Source organism: Colobus angolensis, unplaced genomic scaffold (genome assembly GCF_000951035.1).
Source record: "Colobus angolensis palliatus isolate OR3802 unplaced genomic scaffold, Cang.pa_1.0 Scaffold58, whole genome shotgun sequence".
Taxonomy (NCBI): domain Eukaryota; kingdom Metazoa; phylum Chordata; class Mammalia; order Primates; family Cercopithecidae; genus Colobus; species Colobus angolensis.
The window spans coordinates 363,173-385,195 of NW_012119376.1; the positions used below are offsets into that span (position 1 = coordinate 363,173).

At 37.0% G+C, this 22,023-nt stretch overlaps 1 protein-coding gene across 1 annotated transcript in view; it reads right to left on the bottom strand.

Moving 5' to 3' along the window:
* Positions 1-22,023, bottom strand: part of UTRN (utrophin) — a 608,259-nt gene that overhangs the window by 349,759 nt on the left and 236,477 nt on the right. Inside the window, exons 38-43 of the mRNA XM_011962010.1 lie at positions 20,904-21,065; positions 20,343-20,480; positions 14,758-14,949; positions 13,740-13,912; positions 5,094-5,244; positions 3,011-3,186 (exon numbers count right to left, since the gene is read on the bottom strand). Of these exons, the coding sequence (XP_011817400.1) occupies positions 3,011-3,186; positions 5,094-5,244; positions 13,740-13,912; positions 14,758-14,949; positions 20,343-20,480; positions 20,904-21,065 (992 nt within the window). The remainder of the gene's footprint in view (positions 1-3,010; positions 3,187-5,093; positions 5,245-13,739; positions 13,913-14,757; positions 14,950-20,342; positions 20,481-20,903; positions 21,066-22,023) is intronic.

The following is a 22,023-nucleotide window of genomic DNA, read 5'->3' on the forward strand; positions in this document are numbered from 1 at the left end:
GCACAAGTATACATATGTAACAAACCTGCACGTTATGCACATGTACCCTAGAACTTAAAGTATAATAAAAAAAAAAAGATATATTTGAGTCACCCAATATTTTCATCTGTAAATTAGCTAAATAAAATCTACCTTTTAAATGTTACCTCCAAGAGTAAAAACAAATTATAAATTCATGTTCTAACAGAAGATAACAATTGCTCACTAACAAATAACCCACTGGGCATGGTGGCTTATGGCTGTAATCCCAGCACTTTGAGAGACTGAGGCAGGAGGATCACTTGAGCCTAGGAGTTCGAGACCAGCCTGGACAACATGGTGAGACCTTATTTTTACAAACAATTTAAAATTCTGCTGGGTGTGGTGGCACGCACTTGCAGCCCCAACTACTCAGAAGACTAAGGTGAGAGGATTGCTTGAGTCCAGGGGCTTAAGGATGCAGTGAGCTATGACTCCACCATTCCACTCCAGCCTGGGTATCAGAACAAGACCTTGTCTCCAAAAAAGGGAAGAAATAACTCCGCAGGTTGCTGAACTATGCAAATACTTAACTACAGTCACTCAATACAAAAACAAATTGAACTGCGTGATAATTTTGAATGACTTTATTAATAATATATATAGAATCTACCCAAGATGGTCCCAATTTAATATAGACTACAAACCTAAAATGAAGTTTAGCATTAATTTATGAAGATAAATATTGTTTTAGTCAAAATATAAGCTGTTGGAGAAGAGATTCATTATTCTTTTCACTTCCAAAAAATGAGTAAAAACATGTATTAGCTTCACCTTGTGAGTTTTAGCAGCTGTAATTACCACACTCCACAGAGATCTATCTTTAGAAGAATTTCTGCATTTATTGTTAAAACCCTCCCAGAAGGTACATGTTTTTCCTTAAAAAGGTCTAGGAGAGGACAGGCACAGTGGCTCATGCCTATAATCCCAGAACTTTGAGAGGCCAAGGCCAGCGGATCAACTTGAGGCCAGGAGTTCTAGACCAGCCTGGCCAACATGGTGAAATGCCATCTCTACTAAAAATATGAAAATTAGCCAGGCATGGTGGCAGGCACCTGTCATCCCAGCTACTAAGGAGGCTGAGGCATGAGAATTGCCTGAGCTCAGGAGGCAGAGGTTGCAGTGAGCTGAGATCATGCCACTGCACTCCAGACTGGGTAACAGAGCAAGACTCTGTCTCAAAAAAACAATAAAGGTCTAGGAGACAAATCATTTCAAGCTAAGACCCTCCATGCAAACTGAATAGCATGACATATAAGATCTTATGGGACCTCATTTTCCAATCCTTCCCCTGGTCATTGAACCCTCCTCTCCTTTCAGTCCTTTGCAGATCTCTCACACGAGGATGCCATTCATACCTCCCACCTCTGCTGTTTTACTTCTTCTGCCTAGAAATTTATAGGAAATTGCTATAAATGCTTTAAAACTCAGCTTTGGCATGCTTCCTCTGTGACACTTAAATTCCACAGCCCATCATATCTGCCTCTGTGACACTCTTATCTCTTTAACGATGTTTTCTTTCATCATTTTCTTATTCTTAGAGTTCCTTAATCATACTTGTATCTTCAGTGCTAAACATAAAGCTCAATAAATATCAATCAAGTCGTTAATCAATCATTGGCAAAATTCAGCAATATGCTTAGAGAGTAAGTTCTAAGCTAACTTGCTTTCATCAGAAATAGATACTTTAGGTGTTTACTATGAATAGTCAAGGCATGTACATTTTGCAAACACTATTGCATTTAATCCTCATGACAATCCTCTGTGGTGATATCATAGTTCTCATTTCCAGAGGAAGACACTTTGGCCAGAGAGTTCTGTGTTCTTCCTAAGTTTGTACAGCGTAATATTTGAGAGCATAAGATAGCACGATCGCTTACTTTCTATGACATCTTGGACAAGTTACTTAACCTCGCCTCTCTTAGCCTCAGTTTCTAAAGCTGTACAAGGCCTAACAGTTGCCTAAGAGGTGAGTCATGACTTCTAAACAAGACAATGTGTGCAAGGTGCCAAATACTCTCTCTGCCATGTGGTAATCTCTCAACCAAAACATACAAATTACTATTTGTCTCTTAACAAAACACACAAAATTATAGATTTTTTAAATGAAAAGCAACTGTAGGTCACATGATCCTTGAATATTTTAGGTTGCATAATACTGGACCTGATAAAGTATTAGATTGGCCTTTCACAAAATGATAGCTTATCACTAAAATAAAACTTCATCAACAGAGTTAAAATTAACAGAAAAAAAAATCGTGAAATTTTTAACCCTAAACTACCAATAAGAAACAAACAAAAAAGATCATTAATGATGAAATACATGAAGCAAAGTAGAAATCATTCATTAAATCTTGACTGTCTCGGAAAATAATGTCAAATAATTTTAAATATGGAAATTGTGTATAGTGTTGAGCATTATATTCCTTGGTAGTCAAACATATTTGCAACAAGAAGATGCCCAAATAAAATCTGAGTCATTGTAACATAATCTGACATAACAATTAATAATACTATATTATATTAGTATATTACATAGATGAAGAACTTTATTATTTGCAAAGCACGAATAGAACACAACATATGACACTAAAACAACTTAGTGAGACAGATTACTAAGGTAGGCTGAGTCAGGAAATAAGTAAAGGGAAGGTCTGATCTTGAACCCAAACTTTCAAACCTGAAACCTGGAGTTTCAGTTATTTCAACTACTTTAAATTCCCACCGTAATCACCATATCATAATAAGCAGTTGTAAATAAAAGGAATAAAGGTGTCTGGTTTTTACATATGTAATATTTGAGTAGAAAAGTGAGACTTTATGGACAGCCTAAAAATACAGGAAGGGGGAAAGTGGGCAGCAGAGGTCTTAAATGTCAGTAAAATTCCTATTATAATGTCAAACAATAAAAGAACTCATTGGATTGCATCTTTAAAGATTCTATTCAAAATATGTTCACTCTTGTGCCTGCAAACAATCATAGCTAAATCACCTTGGCTGCCTATCCTTCACTTCTGCAATGATTGCATCCCAACGTTGGTTTAAACCTGCCAGTTTGTCTTTCAAGAAGCTTCCATCTGCCTGGGAGAGTTTCTGTACAATCCCATCCCCAGTTCTGTTTAGTGCTGCAAAACTGGGCCGGTGGCTGCTGATGCCCTCCTCAAGTTCCTGTAACAGAGCACAACTCAAGATTAATTTCACCAGTAATTAAATGATTCTGATGCAATGAATCCACCCAAGTATTGTGGTATCAATTTAAGTGTGACAGAAACAAATTCCTGGAAAGATATTTTATGTTAAAAAAAAAGGCATTTTAAAACAATTTAATTACATTTCAATGAACATGCTAAATGAAATCTATTTTGAAATCTAACCCATCCTCATGAATGTCATCAGGCAAACTACAAGGAAATAGGACAGCCTAATAACTAAAACGAATAATAGCTGTTTACATTAAAGCATAAGAATCATGTTTGATGAAAATGAGTTGCTCATCTTCTTCCAAACAAGTACTTGAAGGCACTGCTTTAAAAAATTATATACCCCAGTATATCCTTATATCCTTGTGTTCTACCATATACAAGTAAACCTAAATGTGCATTTTACTAAGATATTGCTTCACTGGTTGATATGGTTTGGTTGTGTCCCCACCTAAATCTCATACTGAATTGTACCTCCCATAATCCCCACATGCCATGGGAGGGACCCAGTAGGAGGTAACTGAGTCACAGGGGTGGTTACCCTCATGCTGTTCTAGTGATAGTGATCTGATGGTTTTATAAGGGACTTTTCCCCCACTTTGCTCAGCACTTCTCTTTCCTGCCGCCATATGAAGAAGGACATGTTTCTTTCCCCTTCTACCATGATTGTACATTTCCTGTGACCTCCCCAGCGATGTTGACCTATGAGTCAATTAAACTTCTTTCCTTTATAAATAACCCAGTCTCAGGTATGTCTTTATTAGCAGCATGAGAACAGACTAATACACTAGCCTACAAGTGTTTAAGTAACAGATTAAATGGATATTTTCAAGTCAAATTTAAACACTTATCTGTAACTCCAAAAATAAGAAAAATGCATTAACACAATTATTTATTCATATATTTATTTATTTATTTATTTATTTATTTATTTATTTATTTTGAGACAGAGTCTCGCTCTGTCACCCAGGCTGGAGTGCAGTGGCACAAGCTTGGCTCACTGCAACCTCCACCTCCCAGGTTCAAGTGATTCTCAGCTTCCCTGAGTACCTGGAACTGCAGGTGCCCACCACCACACCTGGCTAATTTTTTGTATTTTTAGTAGAGATGGGGTTTCACTGTGTTAGCCAGGATGGTCTCGATCTCCTGACTTTGTAATCTGCCTGCTTTGGCCTCCCAAAATGCTGAGATTACAAGTGTGAGGCACCACACCTGGCCGCATTAACACATTTATATGAAAAATAAATGAATTCTCTTTAACTTGTCGTGTCCTTCTAAATAAAATACATTTTAAAAAATTAATAAAAGAGAAAATATTTTTATTAATGGCAGAATTGAAACTGTGTGTGCTTTCTATTGTTATTTTTAAAGAGCTGTTGTCATCAGCAGAACTAACTTTGTGTTATATTTTCCCAAGATTGAATTAGACTTACATGAGCAGCTGCCCTGCTGTCGCTCCAGAATAATTTGCTTTATGATAATTATCAATGATACAAAGAAAAATGAGATGCCTAAGTGTTTTAAGTACAAAAAACACAGGTGCGGCATGCAAATATTTTTTCTGTTCTTAACATAGTCTTAGGCATAACATTTTACAAATTGTATTCTAAATATAAAATTGTTTAAATAAAATTGTATTTCACATTACCCACTAAAGAGTATTTTTATTTATATTTCTTTGAAATCTTGATTGAAACTTGTGATTGACCAGTTTCTTAAATTTTTATAACTGGTAACAAGAACTGGAAGAAAAATTACAAATTGTCCATTGGCTTCTGAAAAAATAATATATTTTGCCCTTACTTCTGAAATCTGTCTTAACAGGCATACACTAACCATATGTGTAATCCCCCTCCTCTAACAGAAAACACTCACCTGCTGATGTATCCTGGCTTTCTCTAAGTCCAGGCTGCCACCTGGAGCACAGGTATCAACCAGTAATTCTTCTGCCTCTGTTATCCACTGTGTGAGGTCATTAAGGTCACAATGGAACTGTCTCCATTCTTCCATAGCCCTATCAAAATAACTAGAGGACAACAAACAAAATAAAATAGGTTTCCAAACTTTCCAGGACTGACTAGGAGCAATTTTTCTAGAAAAGAAAATCAGCCGGGCGCGGTGGCTCAAGCCTGTAATCCCAGCACTTTGGGAGGCCGAGACGGGCGGATCACGAGGTCAGGAGATCGAGACCATCTTGGCTAACACGGTGAAACCCCGTCTCTACTAAAAAAATACAAAAAACTAGCCGGGCGACGTGGCGGGCGCCTGTAGTCCCAGCTACTCTACTCGGGAGGCTGAGGCAGGAGAATGGCGTGAACCTGGGAGGCGGAGCTTGCGGTGAGCTGAGATCCGGCCACTGCACTCCAGCCTGGGCAACAGAGCGAGACTCTGTCTCAAAAAAAAAAAAAAAAAAAAGAAAAGAAAAGAAAAGAAAATCTCATTTAAACAGAAACACCTCAAAAAACTGAATTCACAGCCTATTGTTCCACAAAATCAATTTTCGTAGTGGGATACAGGTAATAATTCCTCTTAGAGATACATCACTCCAAGGGCAAAGCAATCTGCTCACACCACCAGCTACCAAATCCTCTCTCTCATACATACACACATGCACACTCACATACACATACACACACACACACTGATGAACACATTCAAGCAGCTTTTTAACTAAAAAGACATAGCCTTTTCTGGCTTGAAAAATCAGGATCAATTAGTTGTAGGCATGTTAACCCATCCAACTTTATACATTTAACATTTAAATACCATGAAATATAAAATATGATTCATTATTTTCTTGGGGAAAAATATGTCATTTTAATACCAGAACACTTAATTCCTGGCAAGAATAAAGCACAAAAAGCCAAAACACTTCAAAATGCCCATATACTCCTTTATCTATATGTTATATACAGAATTGTGTCCAATCAAAATTCTTATGTTGAAGCCCTAACCCCACAATGTGACTGTACTTAGAGATCGAGCTTTTCAGGACACAAATAAGGTTAAAAGAGGTCATAAGTGTGGGGCTCTAGTCTGAAAGGACTGGTGTCCTTACAGTAAGTGGAAGAGGCACCACAGAGCCCTCTCATGTGAGGACACAGCAAGGTGGCCATCTGCAAGCCAGTAAGAGAGTCATCACTAGACATCAATTCTACTGGCACCTTGATCTTGAACTTCCAGCCTCCAGAACTGTAGGAAAGTAAATGTCTGTTGTTTAAGCCACCCAGTCTACATTATTTTATTATGGCTGCCTGAGCAGATTAACATACTTCGGGTAATCACTGGTCCTGAGGGTCCCATTTACCTAAATACAGCAAAGTATGAAACTGCATGCAGAGCCCAAGTTATGCAATGAGACAGAGGGCTATTGAGATTTCTGTTTAAACTAAATTCTTCTAAAGATGGCAAAGTAAAACCGAGTGCTTGTCATATTCAGAATACATGAAACAAGTATAAAAAGGAAAAGTTTTATTGGACTAGGATCCTAAATAATTTTTTCTCCTATCTTTTTGTTTAGAGTAATGGAGCTGAGTTTTAGAAATGATCGCTGAGATCTTAACAATATTAATAAAATTTATGTTTTATGTAATAAGGTACATATTTTTTAAATAAAATGGCTCCTAATATCAATAACCCCTAAATAATGTGTATATCGTCTTTTTCCATGAAAATTACTTTTAAAATTTTGCTAATACTGTCCACAGTAAAGCAATTTTCTATTAAGCATGAAAAAAAAAAAGCACTTTTAAAAAAAAGGCACTACGAGATGATATTAAGACACTCATTGTCACTTGCAAAAATTCACAGTAACTACACAACAATCACAATTTCCAAATTCGGGATGCTATAAGACTGTTTCAAAGATCTAAAGACTTTGAAAATATAAACATTAAACTTAGAAAGTATCATCAGTGAAAGAGAGGAAAAAAGTGGTGGATAGAAGAAGGACTAACTTGCAGCTCCCACTCAGACAAACAGCAGCACGTGCAGACACACAGTGGACTTTTGTCCCAAGAACTACTGCAGGAACATACCAGGAAAACTGAGAGAATCTACAGACCCTTTGAAGGAGGTGGAATGCTGCTGCATGCTGCATGGGAGAGCCGAGGAACTGGAGACCAGCTTGTGCTCTCAGCTGGGAGACTTGCCACCTGGGGCAAGTCCTGAACCCTGCTCACCAGCTGCCTAGAAATAAACCCAGTGCTGTTGGGTAGGCTGGGGGGTGGCAGCAGAAGGAGGTCCTGATAGGAGTGAGACTGGCCTTTTGGGCCGTGGGCTGCGTGGAAGCTGAGTGAGGCCTGCCACTGCAGGCTTCCCCCCACTTCCCTGGTGACCTGTGTGATGCAGCAGAGACAGCCATAATGCCCCTGGGAACATAACTCCACTGGCCTGGGAACCACACCCTTATCCCCTACAGCAGCCACAACAAGCCATGCACAAGGAGAGTCTGACTCAGATACACCTAACCCTGCCCCAACCTGATGGTCATTCTCTACTCGCCCCAGTAGCCAAAGACAAAGAACATAATCTCTTAGGAACTCTATGGCCCTGCCCACCACCTAATCCTGTCTATAGTACTGCAGCTGATGCTCTCTTGTAAGCACCATCTCCTGGCTGGGGGCCAATGAATAGAAAACCAGTGAACTTAACCAAAATACAACCAAGGACTCTCACAGAGTCCACTTCACTCCCCTGTTACTTTCACCAGACCAAGTGCTGGTATCCACAGCTGAGAGACCTGAAGACGGATCACATCACATCATGGGACTCTTTGCAGACACTCCCCAGTAACAGCTCGGTGCCCAGTAGCTCTGCTGGATGGCTAGCTTCAGAAGAGAAATAACAATAACTGTAGTTCAGCTCTCAGGAAGCCCCAATCCCTAGGGGAAGGAGGAGAGCACCAAGTCAAGGGAGCTCTTTGTGGGACAAAAGAATCAGAAGAGCAGCCATTGAGTCCCAGATCTTCCCTCTGACATGTTCCACCAAATGAGAAGAAACCAAAAAACAATTATGGTAATATGACAAAATAAGGTTCTTTAAAACACCTAAAAAGATCATACTAGGGTGGGCACAGTGGCTTATGCCTATAATCCCAGCACTTTGGGATGCCAAGGCAGGCAGATAACCTGAGGTCAGCAGTTCAAGACCAGCCTGGCCAACATGGTGAAACCTCATCTCTACCCAAAATACAAAAATAAGCTGGGTATGGTGACGCATGCCTGTAATCCCAGCTACTCAGGAGGTTGAGGCAGGAGAATCGCTCAAACCTGGGATGCGGAGGTTGCAGTGGGGAGATCACGCCATTGCACTCCAGCCTGGGCAACAGAGTGAGACTCCATCTCAAGAAAAAAAAAAAAAAAGATCACACTAGCTCACCAGCACTGGATCCAAATCAGGATAAAATCTCTGAATTGCCAGAAAAAGAATTCAGAAGGTCAATTATTAAACCAATCAAGGAGGCACCAGCGAAAGGTGAAGCCCAACTTAAAGAAATGAAAACAATGACACAGCATATGAATGAAAAAATCTCCAGTGAAATAAATAGCAAAATAAAAAACAATCACAGCTTCTGGAAATCAAGGACACACTTCGAGAAATGCAAAATGCACTGGAAAGTCTCAGCAAGAGAATCAAACAAGTAGAAGAAAGAATTTCAGAGCTCAAAGACAAGGCTTTTGAATTAACACAATCTGACAAAGAAAAAGAAAAAAGAATTTTTAAAAATGAACAAAGCCTCCATGAAGTTTGGGATTAGGTTAAAAGAACAAAGAATAATTTGTGTTCCCAAGGAAAAAGAGAAATCTAAAAGTATGGAAAACATATTTGAGGGAATAATTGAGGAAAACCTCCTGGCTTTGCTAGAGATCTAGATATCCAAATACGAAAAGCTCAAAGAACAGCTGGAAAATCCGTCGCAAAAAGATCATTGCCTAGGCACATGGTCATCAGGTTACCTAAAATCAATAAGAAGGAAAGAATATTAACAGTTGTGAAGTAAAAGTATCAGGCAACCTATAAAGAAGAACCTGTCAGATTAACAGCAGATTTCTCAGCAGAAACCTTATAAGCTAGAAGAGATTGGGGTCCTATCTTCAGCCTCCTTAAACAAAACAATTATCAGCCAGGAATTTGGTATCCAGTGAAACTAAGCTTCATAAATGAAGGAAAAATAGTCTTTTTCAGACAAATACTGAGAGAATTTGCTGCTACCAAGCCAGCAAGATAGAAGCAGCTCTAAGTCTTGAAACAAATCCTAGAAATAGAACAAAATAGAATCTCCCTGAAGCATAAATCTCAGCCAGGTGTGGTGGCTCACATCTGTAATCCCAGCACTTTGGGAGGCCAAGGTAGGCAGATTACTTGAGGTCAGGAGTTTGAGACCAGCCTGGCCAACATGGTGAAACCCCGTCTCTACTAAAAACTACAAAAAAAATTAGCCAGGCATGGTGGTAGGCACCTGTAGCCCCAGCTACTCAGGAGGCTGAGACAGAGAGTTGCTTGAACCTGAGTGGCAGAGGTTGCAGTGAGCCGAGATCATGCCACAGCACTCCAGCCTGGGTGACAGAGCAAGACTCTGTCTCAAAAAAAATAAATAAAAGCATAAACCTCAAAGAACCTGTTAACTATAACAAAATTAAAAAAAAACAAGGTATTGAGGCAACAAATATCATGATAAATAGAATAATACCTCACATCTGAATACTAACATTGAATGTAAATGGCCTAAATGCTCCATTTAAAAGATACAGAATAGAAGAATGGATAAAAATTCACCAACCAAGTATCTGCTGTCTTCAAGAGACTCACCTGACACATAAAAACTCACATAAACTTAAGGTAAAGGAGTGGAAAACGCTAGTCCATCCAAATGGACACCACAAGCAAGCAGGAGTAGCTATTCTTATATCAGACAAAATAAATGTTAAAGCAACAGCAGTTAAAAAAGACAAAAAGGGACATTATATAATTATATAATGATAAAAGGACTAGTCCAACAGGAAATTATCACAATCCTAAATATATATGCACCTAACATGGGAGCTCCCAAATTTGTAAAACAATTACTACTAGACCTAAGAAATGAAATAAACAGCAACACATTAATAGTGGTAGACTTCTACACTCCACTGATAGCACTACACAAGTCATCAAGACAGAAAGTCAACAAAGAAACAATGGAATTAAACTATACCCTAGAACAAATGGACTTAACAGATATTTATGGAACATTCTAACCAACAACTGCAGAATATATTTTCTATTCATGAGCACACAGAACATTCTCCAAGATAAACCATGTGATAAGCCACAAAACAAGTCTCAACAAATTTAAGAAAACTAAAATTACATCAAGTACTCTCTCAGACCACAAAATTGGAAATCAACCCTGAAAGGAACCCTCAAAACCATGCAAAACATATGGAAACGAAATAACCTGCTCATGAGTGATTATTGGGTCAACAATGAAATCAAGATGGAAATTTAAAAATTATTTGAACTGAATGATAATAGTGACAGAACCTATCAAAACTTTTAGGATATGGCAAAAGCAATGCTAAGAGAAAAGTTCATAGCATTAAATACCTTCATCAAAGAGTCTAAAAGAGCACAAATAGACAATCCAAAGTCACACCTTAAGAAACTAGAGAAATAAGAACAAACCACACCCAAATCCAGCAGAAGGAAAAAAAATAGCCAAGATCAGAGCAAAACTAAATGAAAGTGAAACAAACAAGCAAAATACAAAAAAATAAATGAAACAAAAAGCTGGTTCTCTGAAGAGATAAATAAAATTGATAGACTATCAGTGAGATTAACCAAGAAAAAAGAAAGGATCCAAATTAGTTCAATTAGAAACAAAATGGGTGATCTTACAACTGATGCCACAGAAATACAAAAGATCAAGGCCATTATGAACACTTTTACCTGCATAAACTAGAAAACCTAGAGGAGATGGATAAATTCCCGGAAATATACATCCCTTCTAAATTAAACCAGGAAGAAACAGAAACTCAAAACAGACCAATGACAAGCAGCAAGATTAAAATCATGATTAAAAAATTATCAGCAAAAAATAGTCCAGGACCCGATGGATTCAGAGCTGAATTCTATCAGACATTCAAAGAAGAATTGGTACCAATCCAACTGACACTATTCCCAAAGACAGAGAAAGAGGAAATCCTCCCTAAATTATTCCATGAAGCCACTATTACCCTAATACCAAACCCAGAAAAGGACATAACAGAAAAGAAAACTACAGACCAAATCCGTGATGAAGATAGATGCAAAAATCCTCAACAAAATACTAGCTAACTGAATCCAACAGAATATGAAAAAGAGAATAAACTATGTTCAAGTGGGTTTCATGCTGGTGATGCAGGGATGGTTTAAAATACACAAGTCAATAAATGTGATACACCACATAAAGAGACTTAAAACAAAAATCACACAATCATCTCAGTAGACTGAGAAAAGGCATTTGACAAAATCTAGCATCACTTTATGATTAAAATCCTCAGCAAAATTGGCATAGAGGGAACATACCTTCAGGTAATAAAAGTCATCTATGACTTTTCGCCCACAGCCAACATTATACTGAAGGAGGAAAAGTTGAAAGCATTCCCCCTGAGAACTGGAACAAGAAAAAGATGCCCACTTTCACTACTTCTATTTAACATAGTACAGGAAGTCCTAGACAGAGCAATCAGACAAGAGAAAGAAAGAAAGGGCATCCGAATCCATTAAAAGGAAGTCAAACTGTTACTGTTTGCTGGTAAGATGATCATATACCTAGAAAACCCTAAAGACTCATCCAAAAAGCTCCTAGAACTGGTAAATAAATTCAGAAAAGTTTCAGGATACAAAATTAATGTACACAAATTAGTAGCACTAAAAATTAAAAAATAAAAATAAAATTGAGGTGTAATCTATCACTATTACATTGGCAAAGATTTTTTTAAACAATAAAAAAAAAACTGTCAATGTTAGTAAGGGCTCAAAAAGAAGGGCATTTTTACAAATACTGTTGGCGGGGCAAAGTAACCAATTTCATGATATAACACGGAGGTTTAAAATGTCATTATTTTTGGCTAGGCGCGGTGGCTCAAGCCTGTAATCCCAGCACTTTGGGAGGCCGAGACGGGCGGATCACGAGGTCAGGAGATCAAGACCATCCTGGCTAACCCGGTGAAACCCCGTCTCTACTAAAAAATACAAAAAACTAGCCGGGCGAGGTGGTGGGCGCCTGTAGTCCCAGCTACTCGGGAGGCTGAGGCAGGAGAATGGCGTAAACCTGGGAGGCGGAGCTTGCAGTGAGCGGAGATCCAGCCACTGCACTCCAGCCTAGGTGACAGAGCAAGACTCCGTCTCAAAAAAAAAAAAAAAAAGTCATTATTTTTAAAGACATTTGTCTGTATCTAATGATCAAGCCTAAAGAAATGTAAGTACAGATAAAGATGTACGTAAAAGAATGTTCTCCAAACGTACAAAGGGAAAATTTGTAAAATCCAACAAAGGAATATACCAAAGGCCACTAAAAGCTATCTTTTCAAGGATTAGTCACATTGAAATATGTGGGCTAAAATAGAAAAAAGACAAGGAACAGGATGCCTAGTTTTGTGCGTATGTCTCTCATTATCCAAAGTATTATTCTGTGCTCCCTTTCCTCTTATACAGCACTTCCCATTGGGTTATTTCATAATTTATTTGCCTTTCCATCACATCCACAGCTACTGGCAAAAATCTCAACTGTTTTCATTTCTACCTATTAACAGGCCTGGTCAAAATCTAGTAAGAAGAAGGCTCAAAAGCATTCATTTAAACAGATGGTTATAAAAAAGAGTTTGGTATTATATATGGATTCTAATTATCTGTAGCTGCCTCTGTTCTTCACTCACATTAATTATCAAGTGTGCTGAGAAAGTGAACATTAATGAAAAATTATTTTTTTTAAAGAAAATGGACACAATTTAGACACTAAAAATTAGAAGTGCTTCCATATTATTAAGATATTGTGTTATAAATGGTCATCTATACATGATCACATTCCTCCTTTAAGGAACTATACTTATCACAATTTATTAAACAGGGCATATAGCCAGGCACAGTGGCTCACACCTGTAATCCCAGCACTTTGGGAGGCTGAGGCAGGCAGACTGCCTGAGGTCAGGAGTTCAATACCAGCCAGGCCAACATGGTGAAACACCATCTCTACTAAAAATACAAAAATCAGCCAGGCGTGGTGGTGTGCACCTATAATCCCAGCTACTTGGGAGGCTGAGACAGGAGAATCTCTTGAACCTGGGAGGCAGAAGTTGCAGTGAGCCGAGATCGCGCCATTGCACACCAGCCTGGGTGACAGAGCAAGACTCCTTCTCAAAAGAAAAAAAAAAAAAACAGGGCATCCTACAAGGATATGAAACACATTCTCATTAATCTCAATGTCCACACGACGCTTTTCATGGCCCATGAACTTGCAGGCAATTTTTTAAATTAAACATTAATTTCATTTATACCTACCCCTTCCGATCACTGTACATTCTACTAATTCTGTCCCATTTTGCATTCAGCTGAGTAAGTGTATCTCTGATCTGAATGGCTTCAGGTCCAGAGGCTTCAAGGATGACATCTGGCTGTTTTTCATGAATGACTGCGATCTGCTCTCCAAGTTTGTCCAGTTGGTCTTTGATATTCTAAAAATATATTGTCATAGATTAACAAAATCCAGCAAAGTAACAAAAAAAGGAATCACAGATGACCAGAAATTTATATTGTAGAACACTCATTTGAAATAATAATGAGACATAATCATTGTTAATCACAAAAACTGGAAACTTTTTTAAAAAATACCCTGTTCTGGCCAAAGTGTGTGGAATATGCTACATAATATACTCATGGCAGGAAAAGAAATCCTCACAATAGTAGCATTTGTGTATGACACATGAAAAGCTTCAGTAACATTCTCTATAGATAATGAGGCATTTGAAGCTGGAAATACTGATATTTTCAAATATCTAATAATGCTAGTTTAAATGAGAGGAATGCACTATCAAATCCATATTATCAGTGAGTTTATTTTGACTTTAAATATAAATGCAATCAAGTTACATGAAAATGCCTTGCTAGAATTTAAAAGTTTAATTAACTTACAGTCAAGATGCCATTCCACACCTCAACAACTGGCCAATTTTAAACCATTATAGATTGCCTGATAAATGCCGACAATTAACATCAACTGACAATCTAGTTTACAAGACAGGAAGGTGGTCTATGTCTCTGTTTAATTTTAAATGAAGGCTCTGATGTTGCAAATAATTTATAACTGTGCACACTTAACAATCCATACCCACTTTTTAAAAATTCAAAATGTTTTATGTTTTCTTGGACAATATAGGAAAGCTTTACTAGTCATACATATTATTAATCCCCTGGCACAAACTGTAAAAGATATCGACCATCTAAGTAGGCACAAGAACAAATTTCTTCCTCTACTTCTGCATTAACTATGGCCATTCAAACACAGTGCCCGGAGGTCTACCTTCAGAGAGTCTTCCTGAAAAGAGAAGTCTTCGTAGATAGCAGTGTTGAGCTCTGGAATATTAAGCGATAATTCAACATCATCCATGCAAAGTAAAATTTTGTTAATTTCAACCAGATAATCTGTAGGAAGAAGTGATGATCTAATTCCAGAAGCAAGTTGACCCATTTTCCTCTGTTGAATCGGGAATGCCTACAAAAACAGCAAAAAAAAAAAAGTATTAAAATACTCCCACAATGAATAATAACAAATTAAGAAAATATATGACTATTGTGTGAAGGAATGAAATATCATGAACCAAATTTTTAAAACTTAGTTTTAATGTTTTAGATTATAAACCTACCTTGCAACAGAAACCCTTAACAATCTGTATTCTAATTTTCATCTGCAGCATGCTATTAAACAGTATAAGTATGTTAATAATTTGACAGGCTTTAAGGTCTATGTCATCTAAACTCAGCAAACAAAAAACATAACAATTCCTTTCTTGAATTGTTGAAAGAATGAGAATATGTTGCCAATCATAAAGTTTTGTATGAAATAAAACATGTTGATACCATTATTATTTCACACTTTTAAAAATATCAAAATTTTAAAATTGCAACTCACTGCTAAAAATATAAGCAAGTTAAACATGTTTCCATAACACAACATGAAACACACAAAGGGTTTTGATTAAAATAATATCCAGGTAATTCAGTATGTAATCTTAACCTCTGAGAATAATATTACAGAGCAGGAATATCCTACATGAGAAAATAGATCATGAAGTGCCATATTTAGACAGACTTGAGGCTCTATGGACTACTCCTCTGCCCTAATATAGATTTTCTGGATCCTCTTCTCAGATCTTTCTTCTTCATTTTTATTTTTTTGGTGGGGTGGGGACAGAGTATTGCTCTGCCTCCCAGGCTGGAGTGCAGTGGTGTGATCTGGGCTCACTGCAACCTCTACCTCCAGGTTCAAGTGATTATCCTGCCTCAGCCTCCTGAGTAGCTGAGATTACAGGCGTGCACCACCACGCCCAGCTAACTTTTATATTTTTAGTAGAGATGGGGTTAAATCATGTTGGCCAGGCTGGTCTCAAACTCTTAACCTCAAGTGATCAGCTGACCTTAGCCTCCCAATGTGCTGGGATTACAGGCATGTGTCACCGCACCCAGCCCTCTTCTCAGAGCTTTCTAAACAATAAAGTGCTCTCTGGGATGGACCACCAGTCCTTCAGGAGTTCAAATCCTCTATTCCTAGATGGCTACAATTTAATAAATGCTGTCTATTGCCACTTCCAAAGGGCCAAAGTGCAGCTGCTCATGAATTAAGGTACCTTCCTTGATACTTTCACTTCTCCTATGTTGAACTTCTAAAAAAATTATAATCATCTGTAAATTCGAGATGATAGTTAAAATGATCACAGACGCATGTTAATTTAGTTAGTGATCTTGAAAATGGTTACAAGGCAATCTCTAAATGAATCCAAGACTCATGACTAAAATCATTGAGTGGATAACATGGTGTTGAACCTAGAGGACTGCATTATTGCCTCCTAGAATTTGCAAACTGCTTTCATCAATTGATGGGCAGTTCTGGATAGCCAGGTTAGAAGCAGGTCTATAGAGTTTTTGACTTTAACAACAGAACTAATTATACTTGTCACCAAGATTAATTTTATTATCCTAATGCCACATTTTTACAATTTAGTCAGAGAGCATTTCTAGATGTTTACCCATATGTCTAAGGAAGCGAATTCTGTGTTTTAAGCAAATATAAAAGAATGCTGAAATAAATAACATATCTACCCAGAAACCAGCTACGAATAAAAAGATGCTAAGTATTTTTTAAGAAAAGAAAAAATCAAAAATAATTCTTTCGGATTTTCATTTCAAATAAGCCAATGTTTTTATTTTGGAAGATCAGAAAACTAGGTTCAATTATTCTCCCTCTTAACTTTAAGGAAAAGAAAATAGCCCAATGAAAGTGTTTCTAGGTTGAGTAATCATGTCAAAAAAGTAAAAGAGGAAACTGGGACCCGTTTTCCTTCTTGGCTTCCCATCCATTAACCAAAATTTTGCTGGAAGGTCATCTGTTTTCCAAAAGACCAAAAAACTCCAGACATCCAACTACTTTATTATACTTGTAGGACATTTACCTTTGTAGTACTTTCCTCATTTAGCACCACTAGATAATACAAGTCACATAGGTAAATATTGAGAGCCACCTTTATACCTCAGCTACTACTACAAGACTGGAATTCCTGTGCTGCTTCTTCAGTTACATAACGGATTGTCATTCTGCAAGACCACACATACCTGAAGCTTTAGAATAAACTACGGAGGTCAGTAGGTATCATAGAGTTCCAAGTTTAAAAAATTCACATTCATTAAGACAGTCTCTTTTTCTTTTCAGACTATAAGACAATCCAAGATTTTTCTGAGTCTTCACACTCTTACAGAGGCAGCAAGGCAGTTCAAGATTTAAACATGTGCTTTCTGTATTCCTGAAATTGATTTTTTTTTTCCCCCAACAGAGTGATCAATCAAAATGCCCTAGGACTAAAAAAATGTCCTCAAGATCTGACCGAGACATTACTTCTGGACAATTTTATTTTTAAAAAATTCTCCTAGGACACGGAAACACAAATATACTAGAGGTCAGTACTGACATGAGACAGTGTTACCTGATGTAGCTCACATCATATAGCAAAGTCCATATTAAAGAGATTTTTAAGTGACTGTTAAATTTCTAAGTTTTGTTTTTACCAAACCACAGGAAAAACCTGGAACTAAACAGAATTGAATATTCATCAACTTTCTGGAGGATAAAAACTTTTTAGATCCCAAAACAGGAACCCCCAAAAAATCACTAAAGAAAAACATAGTCACCTGTGGCTAAACGAAAATTTTAAATGGTTGCATCTTAAAGGTAAAATAGTTAGAAGATAAATATCAGTAAGTAATACGTTATAGCAACTATGGCAAGTGGTTAGTATCTTTAAAAAGTGCTCATACATAATTTAAAAACAGTAATACTCTAGTAAACAAATTGGAAAAGGTCACTTAACATATTTCAAATAAGACAATGAGTCCTGTAAACTAGTGCTTCTCAATCCTAATTGTACATTACAATCCTCTACAAATGTTTTGTGTTTTGCTTTTGTAAATGCCCACACCTAGGTCCAACCTGAGAGATTCTGATTTAACCGGTTCAGGAATTAGATTTTGGCACCGTAGTTTTTTTAAAGCTCCCCAAAGTAATTCTAATATTCACAGTTAAGAATCATATCAGTTTGAAAACTATAGATTTGAAGTATGTATCATAGTTGGCCTACCAATGTTAGTAAAGCCAGAATGAAATTAGCTTGTATAGTATACATTAGTACTTTTAACAAACAAATTTATTTATATATTAAAAGCTTAAAACTTATTTCTATTTTGTGCCAGTAATAATTTCTGATTTCAGACCCAAAGATGAAAAAGATATGGCCTGAACTTGGAGAAGCATTAGAGAAGAAAGATACTTTAAAAAGTCACAATAAAGCAGAAAACTATAATATAATCTGACAGAAGTTAGAAATAAAAATGGAGCTGAGTCTTAAAAGATAATGATGTATTTTTCAGCTAACCTAAAAAGACAAAACTCACTCTAGGGAATGGGAATAAAATTAGTAAGTTCCCAGATGTGCATATGATGTGTTTAGGAAAATGTAAAGAAACCCAGCATAGCTGTCCTACATGGCAAGTGACAGGAAATCAAAGACATAAGGAGCCAGGGGTCAGACTGAAGACTTTGTATGTTGTTGTATTGACAAACCTTGCATTTAAAGCTTTTTCTGTATTTTGCAATATTTTCCTAAACAGTTTCTTAGATGAAGGAATGACATGATCAGCCATGACTTGGGGGAGAATAACTCTGAGGAAGATACAAAGGCTGTATTAGAGTGAGAAAAAAAACAGACATAAGAATATGTCCATGGAATACTATGCAGCCATAAAAAAGGATGAGTTTGCGTCCTTTGTAGGGACATGGATGCAGCTGGAAACCATCATTCTTAGCAAACTATCACAAGAAGAGAAAACCAAACACCGCATGTTCTCACTCATAGGTGGGAACTGAACAATGAGATCACTTGGACTTGGGAAGGGGAACATCACACACCGGGGCTTATCATGGGGAGGGGGGAGGGGGGAGGGATTGCATTGGGGAGGTATACCTGATATAAATGATGAATTGATGGGTGCTGACGAGTTGATGGGTGCAGCACACCAACATGGCACAAGTATACATATGTAACAAACCTGCACGTTATGCACATGTACCCTAGAACTTAAAGTATAATAAAAATAATAAAAAATTAAAAAAAATACGTCCATGGGCTATAATATCATGGGAGAAAATCATAAGTCTAAATTATGGAAAGGATAGTGAAGTAAAATAAGCTAAGTCACTTTCTCATGATCATAAAACAAGCAGCCGGTAGAGTAATATCTAACTTGAGGTTCAAACCTGTATGTTGCTTCAAGCAGACCCAGTGGTTTTAATGCCTACTCAGTGTGATGTGAGAAGATATGTGAGGAACAAGAAACAGTTAACAAGGCTTCACCCTTGAGAGAGTGACTAGTTTTTAAAGTATAGTCATGAATTGCTTAGTAACAGCAAGGACATGTTCTGAGAAATGTATCTTTAGGTCATTTCATTTTCATGCAAACATCATAGAGTGCGCTTACACAAACCTAGATGGTGCAGCCTCCTGCACACCTACGCTATGTGGTATAGTCAATTGTTCCTAGGCTAAAACTTTACAGCACGTTATTGTACTGAATACTAGAGGCAATTTTTGAAACACAATTGGAAGTATTTATGTATCTAAACATATCTAAACATAGAAAAGGTACAGTAAAATTACAGTACCATCATTGATCTACTTAATTTCCAAAGTCATCAAATAAAAATCTTTCTAGAAGGAACTACCAAAGAACAGACCCCAGAGAACAAGAGCACACTTAAAATGCAGATAGAAAGACTGCCATTTTAAAAAGGGCTGGAGCTGGGTATGGTGGCTCACACCTGTAGTCCCAGCAACTGGGGAGGCTGACACAGGAAGATTATTTGAGCCTGGGAGTTCAAGATCAGTCCGGGCAACATAGTGAGACCCCATCTTTTAAAAAAAGAAAAATATAAAGAAATAAAAAGGGAGCTGGTAGTGAATCTTTACTAGAATATAAATCAGATTACATCAGTTTCACAAATTTAGTTATTTTTAAACTAGAAACTTTTTTTGGCCATAGCCAAGACCTTCACAAATAAAAGAAGGAACTGGAGGAAGTCACTTCTGAAATAGATAAGAGCTCTTTTAGGTTTGATACACAATCAGAAATCCAAAAGAGATGGCCAATAATAACGTTTTACATTTCTATTTTGAGTTCTGCACCATCCAAAAATGTGAACACGTCTAGGAACACACACTAGCGAGGGGGAGATGATATTCCAGCTGGTGTGTTTTAAAGCATCTGTGATGCAGCATCACACATCTGAATGGCAAGAGTTAAGTAAGGTATTTAAATGCAACAGAGACTCTCCAGTCGTAATACCTTAATTTTGTTGTATCTTGTATGCAAAAGTAGTAACTGCAAACGGATTTTTTCTTTTTTATTATCTTCCATAGGTTGATGTAACATTTCTTCTCCTCTTTGTAGAACTTCCTCAATCTGGGCTCTCTCCTCATCCATCTAAATGTTTAAAAGGAAAAAAAAAAATGACTCAAAAGAAAAGTGCTTAAGGTCACTTCCTAGCAGCTCCTAAGGAGGAAAACCAACCTACTTCGTATAGTATAAGTCAAGATATGTTAACCTGAATGATCAAAAAATTTATGTTGCTTAAAGATATTTTATATTTGAAGATAAAATATCTCAAAGAGAGTTTAGCAAACATTAGATAATACTAAGAATTATGTTTAGTTCAGAAAGTGTGTCTATTTTCTTTTTAAGTACATGAATCATGTGACTCTTACATCAACACACATCAAAAAATCATATTTGAATCTGTTTCATCATGTTTGACAGATTATATGGGTAAACATCATTGATGTAAAAATAAAATTAATAGAGAAGAAAAATGAGAACACCATGGTTTTGAAATCTCCTTGAACCAACCTTTCCATCTTCATCACTGGATTCCAAGTGTTTTTCCACAACTTTTAACATATTTTCTATGTCATTTTCTAAATTTTCCAAGTCAGAGAAAGGCACACCAGTTTCAAATGTTTCAGTGGTGACTAAACATCGGTATGATAATGGTTCCTGAGCAATTAGCAACTGTAGAAGGAAAAGAATTCTCTGAAAATAGATTTTTAATTTGACTTTCCATCATTAATCAGAGAGGTGGTGTGTCAAGAGAGAAACTAGCATTTTTTTTTTGATTGACTTTTCTATTCAGCTCAGATAACTTTGGTTTCATTCATTTATATGGCAACGATTTTACCAATTTAGACTTCTCTGAATTACTCGTTTTCTTCAAACTCTAGCCAGGGATGTGATGTAGTGTTGCAATTCATTGTGGCTGCCCAGAGTGTTGTGGTGTGGATCTGGAGACCACATGCGAGCATACTAGGAAACTATGGCCATGATCCAGAAACCACCTTTATCATGGCCACAGAAAGGAAGAACAGCCACCCAGCCCCCCAGGGCAGGGACATCTCACAGAATGTCTCCCAGTTAAGTTTCCTCAGTAGAATCCCCCTTGAATTTTCATAAACAAACGTCAAAGAGGTGCATATTTCTCAATGTCGTCTTTTCAGATAACATCTACATAGAAAAATTTTATATTTGTTTAAATAAAACTCAATAAAACATTTTTAATAAGAGGAAATGCAGATAAATACCATCTGAGGTTGGCTAAGTGTGGGAAAACTAGCACTCTCTCATAAAGCTCCTATTTATTACCCTCTTAATTAAATGTATAAAGCTCTTTTTTAAATTTATAAAATCAGGTAGTACTTTCCTACCTTAGATTTAAATTGTGAAATTATCTAACTTTTAGATTTGTCGTCATGTAAAACACAAAAAACAAGTTCTGTGGTGTGTGCAGTGTGAACACATATATAGAGTATGACCATAAAATAAAGGGTTTAATATTTATCCCTAGCTTGGGAATTAGTTTAATCATTTCATAACCAATTCAAACCTTTGATTGAGTCTTTGAAATCTTTTCTCAAATAGGTTATTTTCTTCGATACTAATTGCTTGTTTTCTCTCCTTCATATGCACAATCACA